Consider the following 21,851-nt stretch of genomic DNA (forward strand, 5'->3'; position numbering starts at 1 on the left):
GAAATATCTTATAACTACAGAATGATTTATATTTATTTTTTTAGATATAAAACTCAAATTTGCAATGCTCTTGTAACTATATAATATATAGTCAGAATTTAACAATATCTCCATTTTTAAGTAAATATCGCGTGGGTAACTCGTATTTTACTTTTTTTGAATTACCTATTAGTTTTGAACTGTGACGTAAATTATATTATAATAATAAAAAGTAACGGTCGAATCACGATTTTAAAAACAACGTTCTCTTGGTCGAGAAACGTCAAGAAGAATCGTAATTGAAAGAATTAAATTTTTCCCGGACAACGCGTTTACGCGATTTTTTAATAAATATTATCTTGATAAGCGAGCCGCCCGCTTACTATTGATAACAAGTAAAAACGATAAAAACAAAATACAAATATGCAATTTACTTAGAACACTGTTCGTAATTCATATTTCTACGTCGATTCTGAATTATTTTAAATTTTTATAATATTAGGGTTTTCACTTGCACATTTTTAATCGCCTAATACGCATTATGGAGACCTCTGTAGAATTGGAACCATTCATGAAGACCGGTTTCAAACTCTTACGCCGCACCAAAGATTCAAATTCTATTAAACTTTTGTTTAAACATTTCGAAGACTCCATACAGGAGTCATACGGTAGCAATCGGCGGCCAACAAACGCTGCCAAAAAATTATCAATTCCTACCGCTTTGCTATCAAAAGATCTGGGTATTGAACAAGTAGACGTAAGTGAAAATAATTTTTATAATACATTAACAGCACAATATACATTTAAAAACTTTATAGTTAGACGACGAATCAAGCAGTTCAAGTTCCTCTTCCAGTCCGATTGCAACAACATCAAAATCCATTATAGAAGTAAGCTCATCTCCACCGCCCACCATTACATTAGAACAGGCCAAATCTGATCCTGTCATAAATATTGACTCAGATTCTGAATCAGAAACAGAAAAGGTAGAACCGTATTCCTGTTGTACTTGCAAGTATGTGAAAAATAATTATTACCACTTTGAAACGGTCAATAATTTTATTTCTTTTTGTTTCGTTATTTTAGAGAGAGTTATGTTGTGATGGGAAACAGTCTGGTAGAATGTTTAGAATGCCATTCTATGTACCATCAAAACTGTCATAATCCACCAATAATAGATATAAACCTTAATGACCCTCGAATTGTATGGTACTGTATTAACTGTAGACAGAAAGACTCTCAGAAAACTGTAAGTATAAGTCACATGTGTAATTTCTTGTTTTTGTAAGATTTAATTTGTTTTACTATATGTAAAGGAGTCGCGTTCATCGGGAAAGGAAAGCAAGAAAAGCTCTTCCAAAAATGCTTCTGGATCCAAAGCAGAAAAATTATCTAGCAGTAAAACCTCTCAAGGTAAATTTCATAAATATTTGTGAATTATAAACAATAACATTATAATAAATGATATGTATATTTATAGGAACTAAATCAAGTTCAAGTAAATCTAAATCATCTTCTGCCAACAGCAGCCCTAAACAGTATCCACCCACTTCAAGTACTATGATGTCAGTTATGGAAAAGAGAGTTCAAATGATGAAAAAGAAAGCTGCTAAAAAAACTGAGAAAAAGAAATAAAAACATAACAATTTATATTATATTTAAAGAAAAAAAAAAGAATACTGTACATTTATTCTGTTAAAAACATAGTTTTAATAAATTGTATTTTTTATTTATTTTTCGATAAAGTACGTTGTTTTTCACCAAATTCAACAATTTTCTCTTCGACTGACAAACCTTTACGTTTACGGACGGCATTCATATAATTTAAAGCTCGATTACCAGAATCAGCTTTTTCACCAAACAGCTCCAATTCTTCTTCGGTATTTGGTACCCAAAATGGATCGATATCAATTACCTATTGCGAAAAAATGTTAAAAATAACTTATTTAAATAGTTCTTTTAACAATCATAATAATATTTAATACCTCCCAATGACTAAAAACTAGTTGTGGACTAGCTAAACCAGATGTTTGTTTACGAATTTCCGCAGAAAATGAAAAGCTTTCTATAACTGGTAACAAAGCATTTATATTGAAAGTGGATGCAGAACCATGTGCCATATCTGAACTAATGACTCGACCATGACGTCTTCCCAAAACAGCATACATTTTACCTAATTGACAATATGTTATATAGAAATCGATAAAATCCATTAAAACTAAATATGCAAAATTTACCTAGAATTTCGGCGTTAGCTTGAATAGAACATGAGTACATAGCAGCCATAAGTCTTTGTGGTTGAGCTTGAAAAGCTTTCCGACATCCTTCTTTTACAGCTGACATGATTTGCCCAGACATAGGTCCATAAGGATCACTATTTTATAATCAATATTTAATTTTAGCAATTCAAAAAATTAATAAAATTAAGAAATAAATTATTTACCATGAGATCTGTTGTGAAACATCAACTGTCCAATCTTCGACTACAAAACACACCCCCATCATTGGTTCTTCACATAAAGGACCGGCCAAAGTTGCTATTTGAAAACCATTCATAAAACTATTTTCATACTTTGTCAAATCATTCACATTGTCTTTTGGATTCCATACTGATCTTGTGTAATCTGAAATAAAATTATTGTTTATAAACGTTAATCATTGACAACTTTGTAATGAGCATTTAATTAGCATTTACTTGGTATTCTATTTAATAAGATATTTGGACCACATTTTCTAGGTCCAAATGCCCAAATTTGAGACACGTCAATATTGTTTCCGAGCGCTTCTTGTAATTGAGATCGAAATGTATCGATAGCGATTTTAATATTTTTAGAAGCACTATCCTCAATTTTCAAACGCTCTAATGCATCAGCAATATTTTCAGTTTTTTGTTCTGATAAAGCTTTTAAAATATCTGTTGACTTTTCTAGAAGATTTGTAGCAGCTATAGGCAACGGTTCAGCTCGTATCTTAATACAACACAGATGATTTGATGTATAAACATTCAATAGACCATTTGGATTTTCTTCAGTCTCATTTTTCTAAACATATACAAAAAATATTTGTTATTTATTTATCTATAATTTATTATTCAAACAAGATTTTAAAATCTCAATTTTATTTTTATTATAGTTAACATTATATTTATTAATTAATAATCTGTTTTATACATTTATTTCAAAAATTCAACTATATCAATATGATAATAATTACTTGATTTTCAACAATTTCATGAGCCATATCCACTTTAGGCGGCACAACAACAGTCTCTCGAAAAGGTACGATTGGAGCTGAAGCAATAACTTCGATTTTAGCATATCTAATGAAAAGAAAACTGATTAATATACTTAAATATTTTGTTATTACAAATCATTTTAATTAATACATATTTGGCATTATATGAGTTAATTATTTTTTTTCCCTAAATTTTATAATAAATTTATAATCTTTACAATTTGTAAAAGTATTTTCAATGAATAAATCGATAATTGATACCTTTCACGAAGGTCGTCTAAACATTTTTGAAGATGTACTTCTCCTGCAGTAACAATTACATGCTCGCCTGTTTCTTGCATTATAACCTTTAACAAACAATGTACACTTGGTAATGTTAATTCATTCATTAATTTAAGTTCAAGATTTTATGTCATTATTTAAATAAATATTAGTAGCAATTTTTAAAATTAACAATAATTTATTTTTAGTTTTGTGTTAATGGCTAAATAAATAATAAAAAAAAATAATTTATTCCAGCAAGAAATTGCGTCTCTAAATATATTGTAATACCATAAGTATTAAATTCTATAAATAATCAATATTAAATACAATTTGTTTTTATTCACTAAATACTCACTATATTTTATTTTTTTTTTTTTAAATTTAAATAATAAAAATATCTGCTGGCCTGTAAATATAATACAACAAACATTTTTTTTTTTCTTAATTTAATAAAATTATCTATATTTAAAATCAGTATATTCTTTAAGATAATAAGAGTGTTTATGAGTATAAACCATGATAGAAAGTACTACATCAAAGCATATCAATATTGACAGAAATGCCAAGATGTACTCAGACTTGAGTATTCCTCCAAATCAATATGCCTCTATTCCTGTTCAAGTAACACTTCCAAACAATAATATCTTGTCAACTAATTTTGCATTGTCAGATACAATTTTGGAAGTGAAACGTTTTATTTTACTAGCCTTACAACCAAAAATAGAAAACATACAACAAATAAAATGTGTTATACACGAGGAACATAAAGTATTTGAAATAAATGACTACACATTACTAAAACAAAAATGGAACAACTGTCCAATTCAAATATCAGTAAATATCAAACATTGTGAGGACAATGAAAAGGTAATCAATGAGTCCAATGCTTCACCACAGTCCATAATACATTCAAAGTATGGAAATATACTTGACACAAATGCCACAATGCCAAAATGTGTAACAGGATATAGAAATAAAAATACTGGTAAGCTGTATAGAAACACAATTGTACAAACAGTATCTGAAAATATTGACTTTGATAATCAATACTACGAGAATAAAATTTCAATGGCAATTCAAACAATTCAAACTAAAGATGCATCTACTGAATCTATAGTTGAATTTGGTACTCAAACTGAATCAATGGATATTCTTCGTTCTTTAAATATTATAAGAGAAATAAGTAATTATCATAAATTAAGACAAGCAACATTTATTTAATTTTTGTTTATTTAACAATAGCTCCTCGTCAACCTGTTATACTTCCGGATGCAAACAGAATAAAAGACCTCAATAAATATGTTCGTATAATACAAAAGTCAGTGCGATTGTGGATAACAAGAAATAAATTTGAGCGTATCTTGAAATACTATAACTACAAAAAGCAATTAACCTGTGATGATGAAGAGGAAAACTTAAAAAACATTATTAAATTTGAGCATTCAAAATATAAATTAAATCTACAGTTTCCTACTAAGACTAGACATTTTGAAGCTCTTTATTCTATAATTAATGATCACTATAAAAACATCAAAAGTCTTGTAAAAAATAAATCACCAAAATGTGTAATAAGTGAAAATAAAGAACACTTAAAAAAAAAATTGGAATGCTTAAAAGAAATAACTAAACATAGGAATCAAGTTAAAGAAATAGCAAAAGATAAAAAAATAATTGAACAACTATTTAAAATATCTAAGCCAGTTATCATGACTAGAAACAATGGAGAAAAAATTTCTATTAAGACTCCCGAAACATATCAAGCAAAACAATTGATGATTCTTTACATAGACCTAAAAAGAAATGATCTAAATAAAGATGAAAGAACTAAATTGCTTTTAAAGTTGCAAAAAACTTTAGAGCCCTTTAAAGAAACAGATTTAACAAAACCAATTATTGATTTGTTAACTAGAGAATTGACCATGTTGAATGTTATTCAAATAGAAGATGATAAATTACAAATTTTAAGGAAACGTATAGAAATATCTTTTCAATGGATTCTAAAACAACCAGAAATAAATCCAGCGATCACATCAAAAATATTAAAACCTGTAAACTACATAAAATGCTATAATTGTAGAAAGTTGAAAACTTTGAACAGATTTGTGATGAAATCAAACTTAACAAAAGCAAAAACATGTAAAGATTGTAATCATTTGTATAGAATTACAATAGAACAAATAATTTTAACACCTTATGAAAACATATTGCAAAACATTAAAATAACTGAGGCACAACTGTGCACTAAGATTTGTTTAGCATTTTTCTTAAATGTAGAAGACATATATTACCTAGTTACAACCATATGGAAAGGAAAATCAGCTATTAGCAACTGTAATGACATAATACAACTGAGATTAGTAAGATGGAATAAAGAACTGGAATGGTCCCCTTCAAACACAATATTATTAAGTATTGATGAGGCTTATTCTCATTTCAAGATCCCCAATGTGTATAAAACGTACTCATCAACATTAATTGATAGCATACATTTTAAACACACAGTTGCAAAAAAATATTTCAAAGGTTTAATAGAAAAAGCAGAAGAATGTAATCGTAATATAAAAAGACAAAAATATATTAGAAACAATTAAATAAAAATGTGCACTAATTGTTCTATATTATATAATACAATAACAATTAATACATATTATTTATTATGTTTATCATGTATTATTAACCAATACATTGTTCACATTACCTGAACACATGCATCCGCTTGATTAAGTAGTTTAAGACCCCTGACAAGGTCAGGCAAATCCATTGGATGTTTTGGTTCCAAAGCTACCCTCATGATTGGTGTGGCCATAGCTTTAATTTCTGTAAATGGTGGACAAGCTAGAGTAGTAGATAAAGTAGCACTCTTCAAGATATATTGTTCTAAATTACCAGCACCTATATATAATACATGAAAACAATAAAATTAATAGTGTATGAATGAAAATATGATTTAAAAAATATTTTTTACCGAATATATTGCCAGCGGGAACTTCGTCTACTGGTTCTAAATCCCTACCCATTAACATGTACAAATCAGTTATGGTAGTTTTCATGATATGCTGATCAGATTTTAAGGTAGTCAAAGTGCATTTTTCATCAACATAAAAATCCTAAAAACAATATGATTATTTAAAAAAAAAATTGTATTCATAATATAAATAAATTACTCATAAAACATACTTTATCTGTTATTTTTGATGGATCATGTTTAGGTCCTAAAACATACATTTCTTGACCACGACGAATTGTTCCACTATACATTCTTCCAAATGCAATAAACATTACATCATTCTCATTTTGTGTAGGTTCTGTAACTTCTGAATTCTTTTCTTCATCATTAACTGTAGCACAATTGTTTGTTTCTGAATCTTCTGTTTTAATTACACTACTTTTTAAAGCATGCTTAATTCTTGCCAACTCTCGTCTTTTAGCTATTTCTTCAGCAGTTAATACTTTTGGTTTATTTTGAGGTAAATATTTTCTTTTAATCTAAAATTAAATAACATAAATTAAATGATAAAATATTTTTTTTAAAGATATAAATATTTTTATACAAACCGGAAACATTTTAGAAACAAAAGCTATAACTGGGACGGAAGCATCATCAGGACAACATTTTAAAAAATCAGTTTTTAGTGCTATGGTTTCTTTAGGCATAAGATTAAATTCTTTCATTGGAGGACAGAGTAAAGTTTCAATTTTGACATCAGTAAGTTGATTTGGTGCTGGACATTTATCACATACCATTCCTGTAGAAAATTTAAGATTTAATTAAATATGTTGATTATTACACTATATCTTATATGAAACAATATATATTTACCTAAAACTGATAAAGATAAAGGAATCCATTGAGATAAAAATGATTGCAACAAAATTCTTGTGTCTGTTTGACGCAAATCCCTGGCAAAAAGTGTCACATTCATACTTTCTGAAATTTTTACTAAACGCTCTTTGTCCTAGAAAATGAATCATTTATCATTTTGTTTAAAGATATAGTTTTTTTATTAACATCACATTTACTGTTTTTAAATTATTTAATTTACTTTTTGATTAATAATGACATCATATATAAGCCAAATGTTTTCAAGTATCATTTGAACGAAAAGTGGTTTCTTGGCTTTTTCTTGTGCACCTTTCATGATTCTTTTGGTCTTTGAATGTAAATAAAAATCTCCCCATAATGTCTTTTTTAAGACATCAACGTTAACACCAAGTTTGTTTGATACTAAGTTTGCAAACGTTTCTATACTAAAACCACTTAAATAAGTATAATTTTGAACAGTACGAAAGAGTAAATAATAAAATAAAATTATTCGATTTACGAACTATAGAAAAAAATACTTCTTTATAATTCAAATAGTTTTATAAAAAACTTTTAATTTTAAGCATTTACATATATATATTTTTATAAATATGACTCCATTATATTAATCTTAAAAATATGTTATTACTTAAACTCCTAATAATTTATGAGAAATCAATCAAATTATTTTTTGCCTATACCATATTTATCTCTTAAAGATTTAAAGATTTTATATACACATACTATTAATGTAAGAAAAAAAAATACCTAAATGCCCAACCATCAGCAGCAGATGCAAAGACTACATTTCCTTGTTGTGGTGAAAAATATAAATCAGAATCATCAGCGGCCTCAATGGCAGTGCTCCACTGATTATACAAATCTTCACCTGACTGTACACCAATATGCTCTTTACTTTCAGCTTCTTTTTCAAATACATCTTTTTTAAAAAGTTCTCCCACAACAGCATTTACCTAAATATTATAAAATTAATAATTTGAAAATATTAAATTACACTAAAGCAGCACCTACTTGTTCAAGTACTTGAGTTAAATGAACATAGGCATCAAGTGGAGTTAAATTTAACTCTAAAATCAGCCTATCAATCTTATTTAATACCAAAATAGGTTTAATATTTTCTGACCAAATCTGCTTTAAACAAGCCTACAACCAAAATTTACAGATACATATAAATTATCAATCAAAATAATTATTTATTAATTAATTGCTGGTGTAAATAAAAAAAGTCGATATGACATAATAGTTTACCTGAGTTTGAGGACAAACGCCTTCTACAACATCAACAATAATAATAGCTCCGTCACATAATCTTAATGCAGTAGAGACTTCAGAAAAAAAATCTACATGTCCAGGACAATCAATTACATTGATAAGATATTCTGATTCATCTAAAATTATGTTCATAAATTTTAGTATAATTATATAATTCACAGAACAGTTAATATACTTTACTTTTGCAATGATATAATGCTATTGATGAACTTTTCATTGTTATGCCACGTTGTTGTTCATCTCGTCTGCTGTCCATATATCTCAATTTACCAACCATCTTTTGAGATATGACACCATTACTGGCAACTAAAGAATCTGCCAATGTTGTTTTACCATGATCAACATGAGCCATAATACAAATATTACGTATTGAACTAGGATTATGTTGAAGTTCAATTAATTTATTTTGAGCAGTGTCCCTCATTATAATTTGTTTTTTTATAAAATGTACTAAAATTAAATTAGATACAATATTTAAATAATTTGAAAAATTATTTTAAACTGTAATTATTAATAAATACAATGTGGACAGGTGGTAAAAATTTCAAATGCAACAAGTTATAAAAATAAAATAATATTTAAATTCATCATTAAATATTAACAATATTACCAAAGACACAAACTTTTAAATAAAATGTAAAAATCTTAATATTGAAATTTTTAATGAGAAACAAAAAGCTTGAAAAACTCTAAAAAAATAAGATTTAAGATACCTAAATATGATATTACAAAGATATCAAGTATCAACGTTTCAAAAATCAAACTTAAAAAGCCCTTCTACTTATCTCTTATCAGTTATTATTATTTACCACATGACATTATCATTAACCTGAAAAAATATAACTTTCTAGTATTTTGATCAAGACCTTGGTACAAACTTATATGATTAACCATGGTTCTAAATTCCCTGAAATTATCTTATTGGTTACATTTTTATCTCCGCGGCAAATATTTATTCAAACAGTTATTATTACACATGATCGTGACGATGGTAGTTTAAAATGTATAAATATAAAATTGACATCTATATCGAATTCAATGCTGTGTATTTAAATAATAATCAATACATTTGGAGGCGTCTTATAAAAAGGTGCTATTCTACATTTCTACTATCAGCATGTTATATAAGAGGCGTTTGTGTACTATATTTTTCGTGATTTAGGTAATCTCAGTTTGGTACATATATTATAGTTGATAGCATAGGAATTATAGTTATATAATGATTTATATTCATGAGTATTGCCGTATTAGTAAACGATGTAAACACATATCGACTGAATCGAAATACTTAACTACACCTTGTGAATATATGATCTAAGCAGTTTAAATTAAGCTCAAGGTTAGTACACTGTCGTCTGTCACTGTGACCGCATTTCGTTAACTATGTACTACGTATGTTTCATATTCGATATTTTCCTGTTAATTCATGGTTAGGTAAATTATGAGCATTGAAAATAACGTTTGATAACGGAGAAATTTGGGCTGTTAGATTAATAAACGTTTGCAAACATAGTAAACGCCATAATCCAGCGTTTCATCTGTTTCTTCCAAAAACCAAAACTATCGTCGGGTTTGTTATACGCTCTTTGCCTATAAAATCATTAAAATCTCAGATTGTTATCACGGAGATCCGATAGTTATCTTTATTTATTATACCATGGTTAGCTAATATACCGCATCTATCGTATTCTAAAACTTTACCGCTATCGAATTTCCTCTTGGTTTGACGTTTTCCGCGATATACACGAGTACGACATAAATATTATAACCATACTAACCATGATCATTGTAAAATATTTGTGGCTAGTCATTAAAATATGTAAATGTATGTTGTGAAAACCTTCCTTAATTTTGTTCAAATTTACAGTAATACTTGGTAACATGATATAATAAAAAGATAAACACACCATTCAACCAACAAAAACAATGCGATTTTAACACGGCATGATAAATTACGAACGACACGATAAAGTGTAAAAGCGCCCTTAAAAGGCAGATTTGAAATACTGTCTTTATGACTTTTTTTGCACTCTATAATCTTTTCAGAGACGAGTTTGAAATACTTTTATCCTCAAATCCTTTTTTCTAAAATCTGAATTACATCATCTAACTTCACTTATCACAATTTATTTCAATTATAAATACATTTAATACATTTTAAGAACTATTAGAAAAAGTCGTTAATCATTAAATTAGGTTGCTCTAATTATTCCTATGTAACCAAAAATTAAACGGATATCTTAAGGCTTAACTTTACTTACATGTAGACACTTATTAGTATGAGTGTATGTGTTTAGGGCACGTAGAAAAGATTTACCATTGTTTCCCGTTACGTGTTTAAACACTATACAATAGATAGAAATCACACACACTCCGCTTAAATATTTCTTCACGTCACCTATATTGAAGTTCTCCACTTTTTAGATAATCATAGTTCAACGTTGACACTTGGTAATTGATACAATGGCACGGGTGTTTGATGAAACGTCAACGAAAGAATTAAATACTAAAAACATAAACTTATGTAAACGTAAAAAAAACGCAGACAACTAATTTAAGTCACTCATATTGCAAAAAACCAAATTTAAATCTACGACCTAAAAATTTACTAATCAATGTCATATAAAAATAAATATATTTTTGAACAAAATTTCATGATAATTTACGCAATAACTAAAATTTATAATGGCATTGCATTAAGCAATTTATAATATGTACATTTGTTTAAAAATGTTTTGAAACATTAAAAATTAATAACACTTCAATTTCACAAAAGTTCACACATATTGCCTATATAAACCCCTTAAAATTATACAATAATACAAAGTACTTATTACATCTAAATAGTGTGATTTCTATAGTCCTAGATTCCTCTTAGATTAATTTCGTAAAAATTTTTTTTAACCATGACTATCAGTGTTGGTATGATAGATGAAGGGAAGAGCAGGGCTATTCCTCGGGGCTTTTCATTTTTATGATTGTCTCGTAGCTAAACACCTGCACTTATTTTTATACATTTCTTAGTTTTGTATGATCCACACTTACTAATAATAAATAATAATCTATTAAGAACAAAAATTCACCAAAATATTTTTATCAAAAACATTTTTATATTATATGCGTGAAAATATATAATTTATGTTTTATTTATTTATGTATTTATAATAATTAAACGGATGGAGTCCTTATACAAAAATGGTTTAAATCACAGCAGTGAGAAATTACAATTGATAATAAAATAGATTGAGTACATACTTAGAAATATACAAAACTTTTATAATAATAATTTTTAAACTATAAGTTATGTTTAAGAAATTAAAACCATATAATAATTTGTAGTATATTTTTACTGGGGCTTCGCAAATCTCAAGACCTATATAGTCGGCATTGATAACTGTGACCTACTAACATAGTGATGTTTATTAATTTAATATAAATAAGTAACTTAGCATTACAATAAAATTATTTGTAATAATTCCTATAATATTTAAATACATAATTAAAATGTTTAGTATAATTAAAGTTATATACATTTTTTCATGTATTTTAGTAAATAAAGCTTTAATACAGTTTTGAAATAATATTTAATTAATTTACTTTAAAATATTAAAATCTGTTATTATTTTCAACCACTAGACACAACAAAAGTGTTTTAGCGTAATTCAGAAATTAAATAAGCAAAATAGATATCTAAAACTAAGACATAGTATTTTATTATTATAGTTCCATTTCTTAGTGTACGTATTCTGAAATCAATATCATAAGTGGAAGTGTAGAACTAGAAATTTTTAAAAGACTGAGCCTTTTTTCCTAATCAATTAATACGTATTTATAAACTTTAAAAGGAAAGGATGTAAAATTCTTGATATCATTTTTCTTTAAGTTCATTTGTTGTAGGTATTTGTTTAAAAGTGACACTATTCACTTTTGTATATTTGTATTTATATCTATGATTTTTTATTTAAAAATAAAAGTAATAATGTATACTTGTTACTAGGGTGGAATTTTAATGTCCTGAAAAATCTTAAAAAATACCCTTAAAAAGATGAAAAAATGAGTTAAAAAACTCAAAAAATGTACTATAAAAATGCATTTAAATTTATTCATTATAATAGCTTTAGAATTGGAAAAAAATTTAAAAATGATACTACGGTAGTGTATTTTTTTTTTAAATAGTATTTTATGTTTAAGACTAGTAACAACCAGTTTAGTTGAATAATCTTCTTTTTTTCATAATCATTAACGGAAAGGCCTATCTATGATAAGATATTTGTTATCGACAATAACTTGTCGTGTTATATAACTTATTATTCGTAACGCTGGCAGTTTATCGAAAGTCTCTTGTTAATTGCAACTATTTTCATTCATTTCATGAACAAATCTTGAAAAATGTCATAAAAACTAAAGAAATGCACTAGAATTGTCAAAAAAAAAAATATCCTATAAATGTATTTGAGGTTGATTTAGTTAAAAAAACACAAAAAGATAAAAAAAAATACTTTAAAATAATCAGTATCACCCAAAACACACTTTATTCTTATGAATCAACGTTTTGAAACACCATAAAAAAAGATGTCTTTGCATCAAAATTATTATTCATGAAAATATTTAGCCCATGAAGTGATATTAAATATTTACTCTATCAATAGACTGTAAACACCAACTACCTAATACCTATGTAACTAAGTAAGTCAACTTTTGTGAATAATTTACGTCTTAACTAATACTTATTAAATTATATTTTAGTATTTATATCAAGTCGTAAATTGCATTCATTAATAATAATAATAATTTAAAAAATAATAATTAACAATTAATATGTACCCAACACAATAAATATATAAATTGTATAAACCACGGTCCTCTAATTTTTAGTTGCGTTTCTGTTATTTATATATTTTTACTTTAATTATACATATAAATAAAGTACATATTGTAAATATTTTTCTCTAATTTAATAAAAAAATATATGTATTTTTATTTTTACGTTCATTTATGTTTACACAAAACTACGTAATACATTTTAAATTTTCAACGAAATGATAATTATGACTCAAACTCACTCATATATGTTACAACTAGGTCATAGATATAATGTTGATAAGTTCATTATTTTTCTTTTTAAAGTTCCGAGTACCCAATGTAGATAATAAAGGGTGATAATTAGAAACTGATAATAGAAGACAACGTATATACATATCATAACAATCAATCTACCTAAAATAAAAGAGTAAGTATAATAAATCCAATATTTTAATTATTATATAGGTATTGTTATTATAGGTATACCTAAATATTGCAAACACCTATGTGTGATATATTGATATGTTTGTCTATATTATGCATATGCTCATCTACTACTGTCTATATATGTCGTAATAATGTCGTAATATTATCCGATGTACAAATTAAAAACAATTTATTAGACTCATCGAATAGCAGTTTTATGGTATAATATAGTATAATATTATATGCTCATTGCTCGTGTTTAACAATTTTGCATAGTGTGCTCATAGCCTGCGACTTGGACAATACAATTATAACACCATTAACGTATAATATAGCTAAACGATATAATGTTAATAATTAAATAATTTTATATTGAAATGTAAGCTGTATATGTAAAATACCGCAAGTCATCAAAACCTTAATGTCACACGCATAGGCGGATATTTGATTGAATTTTAGGGGAAGCTTAAATCTTTTTTTGCATTGTTGCAAAATAGGTACCTAGTTAATACTTCGAAGAATATTCAATAATTTTGAAGGGGCTTTCGATTTTTGGTGGGCTAAGCCCCCCAACCAACCCCCAATCACCACCTACTCACACGATGATGTAAGGGATTATAAATTATAATACACGCATTGCACACAACTGTGCTGTAGTTAAACAAACCACTCTATCAAATTTATGATTCTAACGCCAAATTTCGACATCCTACAGATGTCGTGTCATGGTAGTGCATAATGAGTTCTTGGTGGTAGAGACGTGAAGTGGTAGATTAACCTTAAAAAGAAAAAAATGATCAGAATGATTAATTAAATACATACTGTATTTTTCTTAACATAACTTTACTTAATTTACAATTATTTATACATGTGTAAATTATTTTCAATTTAATATACATAAATGTTCCAAATCTATCTATAACATTACAACACTGGATTGAGTGAAGATAAATATGAAAGGCTCTGAAAGTTTTTTTTTAAACAGTTTATATAATTATATCTTAACCTTAGAAAGATGTTGAGAAATTTTCCTCAGAAAAATGTCCACAAATATCATAAATTAAATAAAAATAACATAATATTAGATAGTTATTACAAAAATTAATCGAACTTTATGTCTTACACTAATATTTTTAGCACAAATAGGTTGATTTTTTTAAACGTAAGATAATTGAAAACCTACATATTATTTCAAAAACTATAAACATTTATTTTAAATAAGAAAGAAAAAAATCTTATAGTTAATATTTCAATGACTTGTGCAATCGAATTACTAATGTATACGTCTTATATTATACAAGGTGCATAATATTATATCCTAACATGATACGTATACCATATAATTTTAGTTATTCATTACCTATTTTTAATTTATTATAATTAATTATTTGGTTAAAAAAAATAAAAAATATTTATATGATTATATTATAGTATGAATCGATTACTGCAGTACAACTGTACAAGTAATAATTTCATTAGTATTATCATTGATTATAAATATTTATTTATAAAATTATAATCAATGGTAGGTATAATATAATTAATTTTTATGCTCTTGGACAATATTTCTGTGTACGTATAGTACGTCACTGGCAGGGCATGTCGGACGATTGGAGCGCAAAAAAAAAAATGCAATGTTAGGGGCCGCTGGAGAGAGACGAAAATAATTACCTCCCACCACGGCATTGTCGGCCGACGATGAACTTTTCGCATGACATTAATAATTAGTGTAGGTACGGCGCGACGATGGCGATCTACAATCTTAAATCTACACGAAATATCATTATACAAACACACCTGCCCGTCGTCACTCGTCACTACGCATTAACACGGTGTTAATAATTATAAAGACGGTGGAAGTTCTGGTTTTTACCGAATTGCGTCATTACCGCAATCGGGTACAACCGGTGGCGGCACGCCCGCCCGCCCGTCCGACCGACCAGTGCAAAGTGCACGTTTTGACAAGAAGCCGCTGCCGCACGATTTAATCGCGTTTAAAAACGTAACATTAGACGGTATTTTTTACGTTTTTTATATTTACGCACATGTTTTTCGACGAATTGTGTGTGTATGTGTTCAACAGTCATTAGTCATTTCGCTTAATGGCGTATTATTATACTGTTTATACTGTTCGCCGGCATAACGATTCGTGTAAATTTGTCGCATTACCTACATAATCAGTCCTACACGCACCCACCCATCAGTTGTGTAATAAATAATAACGTACAAAAATATTATGTACCTAACATATTATATTTATATTATTAAATTATTATGTTATACATCGATGATGAACGACGATGACGATGACGATGATACTGAGTATTTCCATAACTTCAAACTCAACATTTTATCTGAATTTTAAAACCACATCGGGTACTGAATACCACTTAAAACATTATCTAGGTACATCAGCTGCGATTATAATGATTGTATGTTATATATTTTTATAAACACACGTTCAAAGTGAAAGAGACAATTAGAATTGAAAATTGTGGGTATGCTCGTTTGTTTTTTTTTCTTTCATTAAAATTACATATCAACTATAATATAGCTGTCCCGCACAGCGTTGCTTTTTTTGACCATTAAACAGTACCTAGCATTTTTATATTTTTTTCTTTTATTTGATTTACTTTTCATTCTAGACCAAAAATCAACATTTCATAAAGTTTTAATAGTGTGAACCAAAAACAACGAAAAAGTTTTCTAGTATTATACTTACATTAACTATTCACTAAAATATTCATTTCTAATAATAGCTAAAAAAATAAATATTTTTATGTAAGTATTTATCGATCATTTCAAAATTAATACTGGATTATTCATTAACTTATAGAATCAGAAATATGCTTGAAACCTGCTTGGCAATGTACTCTTACATTTTTTTTTTTAATCAAGTAGTCAATTTAATAGTTTCAAAGAATATGCGTAACGAAAATTTCCATTTTCAAATTTATATATATATATATAGATATTACAACATGAGCGGCGAGTACAAGCAGTTACGGTTGCCAATTTCACCCAGGGCGTCCGCGATTATATTATTATTTATAGTAAGATCGTAATATTCATAATAGATACTTATAATAGATAAAACTATTATGATTGTTTTTTTTTTAATTTTCTTTTTAAATATTTACATTTTGGCGCCTGTTGGGTGTATTCTATGTAGCACTCTATGTATTCTATTGCAGTCTGCAATAGCCCTATAGATGGCTACAGCATATATACTCTATACCTACTTAATATGATGATTCAACAACCACTCTACTCAATATATTCCATTTCTATTTTTTTCCTTTAATAATAACTTTTTACATGTTTTGTCAATTTGACTTTTTGTGTCATACATGTAAAAATTGTTTATACCAAATCAATTTAGTAGGTTCTATTTGTTACTGTAAATTATTAAACAGATTATTATTTTTTAAATATTGATATATGCATGTAGGTAATAAATTAGCAAGTATTTCCCAAATAAATTATTAAATTATGATAATAGATTTAAACTTTAAAGATAATTGGTTATCTTTTTATGATTGGTCTAAAATGATTTGAAAATTATAGTTTGTGAAAATCGTCCTTACTTTTTTTTTTATAGTACCTATAATAAGTACTAGATTGAATAGTAAATATTACATAATTTATTTTATTTCTTATCTAAAATCATTTAGCATCTTTAATACATAATGTTTAATAACTCACAACTACTCAATAAAAATTTGATTTGGATACGCGAAAACGTTTAAAAAATCGTCTCCAGTTAGGGACGTATTTACATATAGATAAACTTTATTACTGCTGTCTGCTACTACATTTTGGATATCATAATAACATTTTCAATTTTCAAAAATCGTTTTCATTCCATTACAGACGGTCTTCGCGCCGTCTCATCAAAATACTGCGCGGCGTGTTTGAAAATGATTTCAATGATACATGCATATAGCGTTACGATGAAGATTGCAGATTTGCAGCTGGTCTAAGGACACACATCGCGCGCCGAGATAATGACAAAGGCACGATTACAAGCGCGTAAAACAATAGAATAACTAGTTTTATATAATTACGTTATATGCACACGCCGATAGAATTCTATTGATATATAATGTGAAAAAATTATAGGCTAAGTAGCAATGATGTATTCTTGTACGATAATATACCTATTATTTATACTAGTACGTATATGTAATAAGTAATATCATAAATACACATTATTTATACATCGTGTAGAATGTGAACATGAATTGAAGGTTAGGTATGCACAGTATATCTATAATATTATAGATGAATTGCGGAGAAGAGCGAAACTTTTATCAGTCTTCAAACACGTAAAATCCTTGAATCAAAAGTTATTGAAAATTGTTGATTTAGTATACTCTTATATTATATATTAACAACTAACAAGCGGTGTTTTAAATACTAATATACACATTTTACTAACCAACGCTTAATTAGCTGAGTTTCGCTTTAAATTTTAATTCAACACGCTTAAACCGTTATTGATCATTTTTAAAGTTTAATACTATTATTATGGTAATATAGAACATATAGACCTATATTATATTATCTATTATGTATACAATATTTTTATGCCAGTACTCATTATAAATAATACATATAAAATTAAATGCTTTATATTTATAAGCACCATATAGTTCTACATAAAATAATGAACAAATTCATATCTAACTATTTACAACACATTTCATAACATATAATCGTGCAAATTTCCATATTATTATTTTAACTAGTAAAATAATATGATAACTAATAAGTGATAAACATAAAAAATATATTATTATTTATTATATAGTGTAAAATAAAAATATCAATAATTATTAATAGTTTGTGTACGGCACGGTAATATGATACAGTATAATATATATTATATTATACAGTTATCGATAAATTGGTAAATAGCTAAAAATTCTAATTAGTCGACATGAAATTAGCATTAAGCATACTCAAACACTATAATTAGCATTTGTTTAAGGGAAGTGAGTGCCGTAAAGGTGTATGATACCTGTTAAGTTTTCATAGTCTCACAAATATACAGCGTGTCCCGTATCATCTTAATAAGCTATTAACGTGGAAAAACAATACACTAAAATGAAATATTTTCAATAGTAATTTATATGAAATTTATACCATTAAATTGAAAAATACTCACATACTTTTATTGAAAAAACAACATTTATATGCGACACGATCTCACAGGAATACTTGTAGGTTGATATCTGGCTTTTGAAGTAAACGATATATGTATAACTGCAAAAATATAAGATGTAGGCTGTATATTATAATTTTATATACTATATTATTATTCCATAAGAGAAAATTTAGTCGTTATAAAATATGTAATACGTAGGCAAGAACCTATATTGTATTTATATATAACTAATAAATAATAATTAATAACATAACTATATTGTCTGTACTTAATATTTTTATCAATGCGATGCATTCTTAGGATTCACATAATTTTTAACTACATCGTCAATGTATTTACTAATACAACCCGTCGCCATGAAGTGAAGTTAAAATATTATGAGATATATATATTTATTTTTACAATATTGGTACTATAGATTAAAAATTTAGTTGATAAAATATAAAATACAATACAGTAACCGAAGAACCTTTTGGTCAAATTCTTAGAATATGAAACAGATTTGTGAATGAATTATGATTATGAACTACTTACATATTTATTAAGACCAGTAATAATAGTTGACAATATAAATGGATCCTCTAAACGGTTGTGATTCGAAAACACTGGTACACATAACTACATATAAGTACTTAACTAAACTATTTTCTATAGATCTATTAAAAAACGATTTTCGTTTCCTTTACAATAAAACGTATTTTCACATTTTATTTTTAGTTTTAAATAGTCAATAAGGCCACCACTATGCTTCACTACAGTATTTATTTAATTGTTTTCATGATTCCGTTTTCACATTGCATCATTTCACTCCTATATAAATTACTATAAATGAAAATATATAGGTTTTATAACACAAATGATCACTGTTAAAGTAAATGTCTACAATGAAATGGTTTTAAATTCTAAAATCAGAATACATTGTCGTTGTATTGAGTGATGGTGCTATGGTGTAAATGTGGCTATAAAAGTGTAGATGTGTAACTGTAGAGGAAACTCGGGGAATAGTGCAATACCTAAACAAAGACAACAAAGTCTACGTACGGCCCATCAGTCATTATAATATTCATAACTATTGTTTATTCGAATGTCATCAGTCAACACTCTTATCATCGGAATATTAAATTCGTAACATTTGTTATTTATACTATAATATTTTAATACTATAGAGAAAGAGAACACGTCGATTGATAATCACTATAACAAGTAACAAGAGACAATTATTAAGCAAAAAACTAAACAATATTAAAAATAATAACATTATTATAATATGTATATAATTTTAAATAATTACGTAATATGTTATCAATAGACCTTACTTAATACTTCCGAACTCCGGAATGTAATTTTTACTACATTATTTATTAAATATTAATAATATTATTATTGTTAGTTATTTGAAGTTAGTATTAAATATTTTATTGTGTAATATTACATATTATATATTATGGTCATACAATTACAATAGGTTTATAATGTTTACCAAATAATATCTTATAAACAACCAATCAGGATTTTATCCATGTATAAATAGTAAATCAAACATGAGATATAATTTTCATTTGATGGATATTATATAAATGATGTATATACATTTAAATAAAAAAAGTATTTAAAAAATGCAAATACGAAATAATTGATAAAATAAAATAAAACGTTGATACGTTAAACCATAATACCACTCTTAGTATCAAACAATATTTAAAAAATATTAAAAGTCTACCGAGAAAAAAGTTTTTATATACAAGGGTAAGCAATTAACAATAATTAATTAGCTTTTTTATAATTTTTCAATGTTATTAATCTGAGAACGATAATATGATACTCTGCAATAGCGTCGATCAAAGTTCTTATAATAGGTACAAAATGTACAATATTATCGGTTTTATAATTATTTATGATATAATTAATAATTATACATCGTATTTTGATTAGATCAAAAAGCTTGGGCGGTGTTTCTTACTAAATGATCTTCGAACAAACAATAATAAAAATACTTTTACAATATCCAAGACAAACATTCATGGTTACCATTCTAATATAAATAACACCGCCATTATTATATTTATTTATTTAGGTAGGTATATTTAAAAAAATAGTGACCCATAAACTCAAAGCGCTGTCTGTATAATATTATGTAGTTGTATACTTGTATAAAATTATGCTTTTGTAAAGGTGGAACTCTTTTATATGTAAAATATTAAATATTTATGATGAATATTAAACCGTGGAAGAATCAAAACGGCAATTTTTCCGATAAACTTGAGACTATACACTACAATTGAGGTGATCATATATTATGATGTAAAACGTTTTACATAACTTTCGGACTGGAAATAGCGATAGTTTCTGTTGGTTAAGCTGTAGCAATTGACTGATTTATTCGCATTAAGCGGCAAGGTGTTTCTTACCTCGATCAAAAAATAATTTTCGAGTCGCCGTTTGTAAGACGTTTTGTGCAGTGCGACAGCAGTCCGACGAAACAAGAATTACATATATTATAAAAGTAACTTATAATATACGTACTTATTATATATTGTAAATCTCATAACTTATGATCCAATGAAACGTGTCACTCGTTTCCTGTGGATTAAGAACTGAGAGTGGCACGAAAAGTTATAACGTACCACATCAGTCATACATATATAGTCGTTATGATTTATTCTATAAGTATATTTTTCAAAGGTTTCTCGTACTAAGACTCATATGACCGTAATTTAGAATAAATTCATTGTAGCAGCGCATTATATAATGAGTAATGACTAATGAGAAACAGTGGTCGAACTAGTGGGCTACTCCCTGAAATTTCAGGAAGATGTTTAAAGGCACATTTAATGTTCTGTGAACATATTTAAATTGTAATTTGTATAAGGGTTGATACAA

General features: G+C 26.9%; 3 protein-coding genes across 3 annotated transcripts; 2 read left to right on the top strand and 1 right to left on the bottom strand.

The window, feature by feature from the left end:
* The first annotated feature begins 240 nt into the window (after nt 1–240).
* LOC112600923 (integrator complex subunit 12-like) lies at nt 241–1,653 on the top strand. Its single transcript, XM_025348276.1, has 5 exons — nt 241–736; nt 798–994; nt 1,066–1,228; nt 1,296–1,392; nt 1,460–1,653. Exons 1-5 carry the CDS (start codon nt 521–523, stop codon nt 1,612–1,614), a joined length of 828 nt encoding a protein of 275 aa, XP_025204061.1. The 5' UTR covers nt 241–520; the 3' UTR covers nt 1,615–1,653.
* A 10-nt stretch (nt 1,654–1,663) lies between these two features.
* Nucleotides 1,664–8,996, bottom strand: LOC112600922 (elongation factor-like GTPase 1). The gene is made up of 17 exons (XM_025348275.1): nt 8,753–8,996; nt 8,549–8,688; nt 8,312–8,443; nt 8,048–8,253; nt 7,521–7,725; nt 7,298–7,433; nt 7,033–7,223; nt 6,655–6,963; nt 6,443–6,584; nt 6,176–6,369; nt 3,475–3,560; nt 3,193–3,298; nt 2,675–3,020; nt 2,423–2,603; nt 2,217–2,353; nt 1,965–2,152; nt 1,664–1,894 (listed from the first exon to the last, which is right to left on the bottom strand). Exons 1-17 carry the CDS (start codon nt 8,994–8,996, stop codon nt 1,706–1,708), a joined length of 3,132 nt encoding a protein of 1,043 aa, XP_025204060.1. The 3' UTR covers nt 1,664–1,705.
* LOC112600924 lies at nt 3,925–4,805 on the top strand. Its single transcript, XM_025348277.1, has one exon. The coding sequence runs from the start codon at nt 3,994–3,996 to the stop codon at nt 4,696–4,698; it is 705 nt and encodes a 234-aa protein (XP_025204062.1). The 5' UTR covers nt 3,925–3,993; the 3' UTR covers nt 4,699–4,805.
* Nucleotides 8,997–21,851: the final 12,855 nt, after the last annotated feature.

This window comes from Melanaphis sacchari, unplaced genomic scaffold, assembly GCF_002803265.2.
Source record: "Melanaphis sacchari strain LSU unplaced genomic scaffold, SCAv2.0 Contig73_pilon_pilon, whole genome shotgun sequence".
NCBI lineage: Eukaryota > Metazoa > Arthropoda > Insecta > Hemiptera > Aphididae > Melanaphis > Melanaphis sacchari.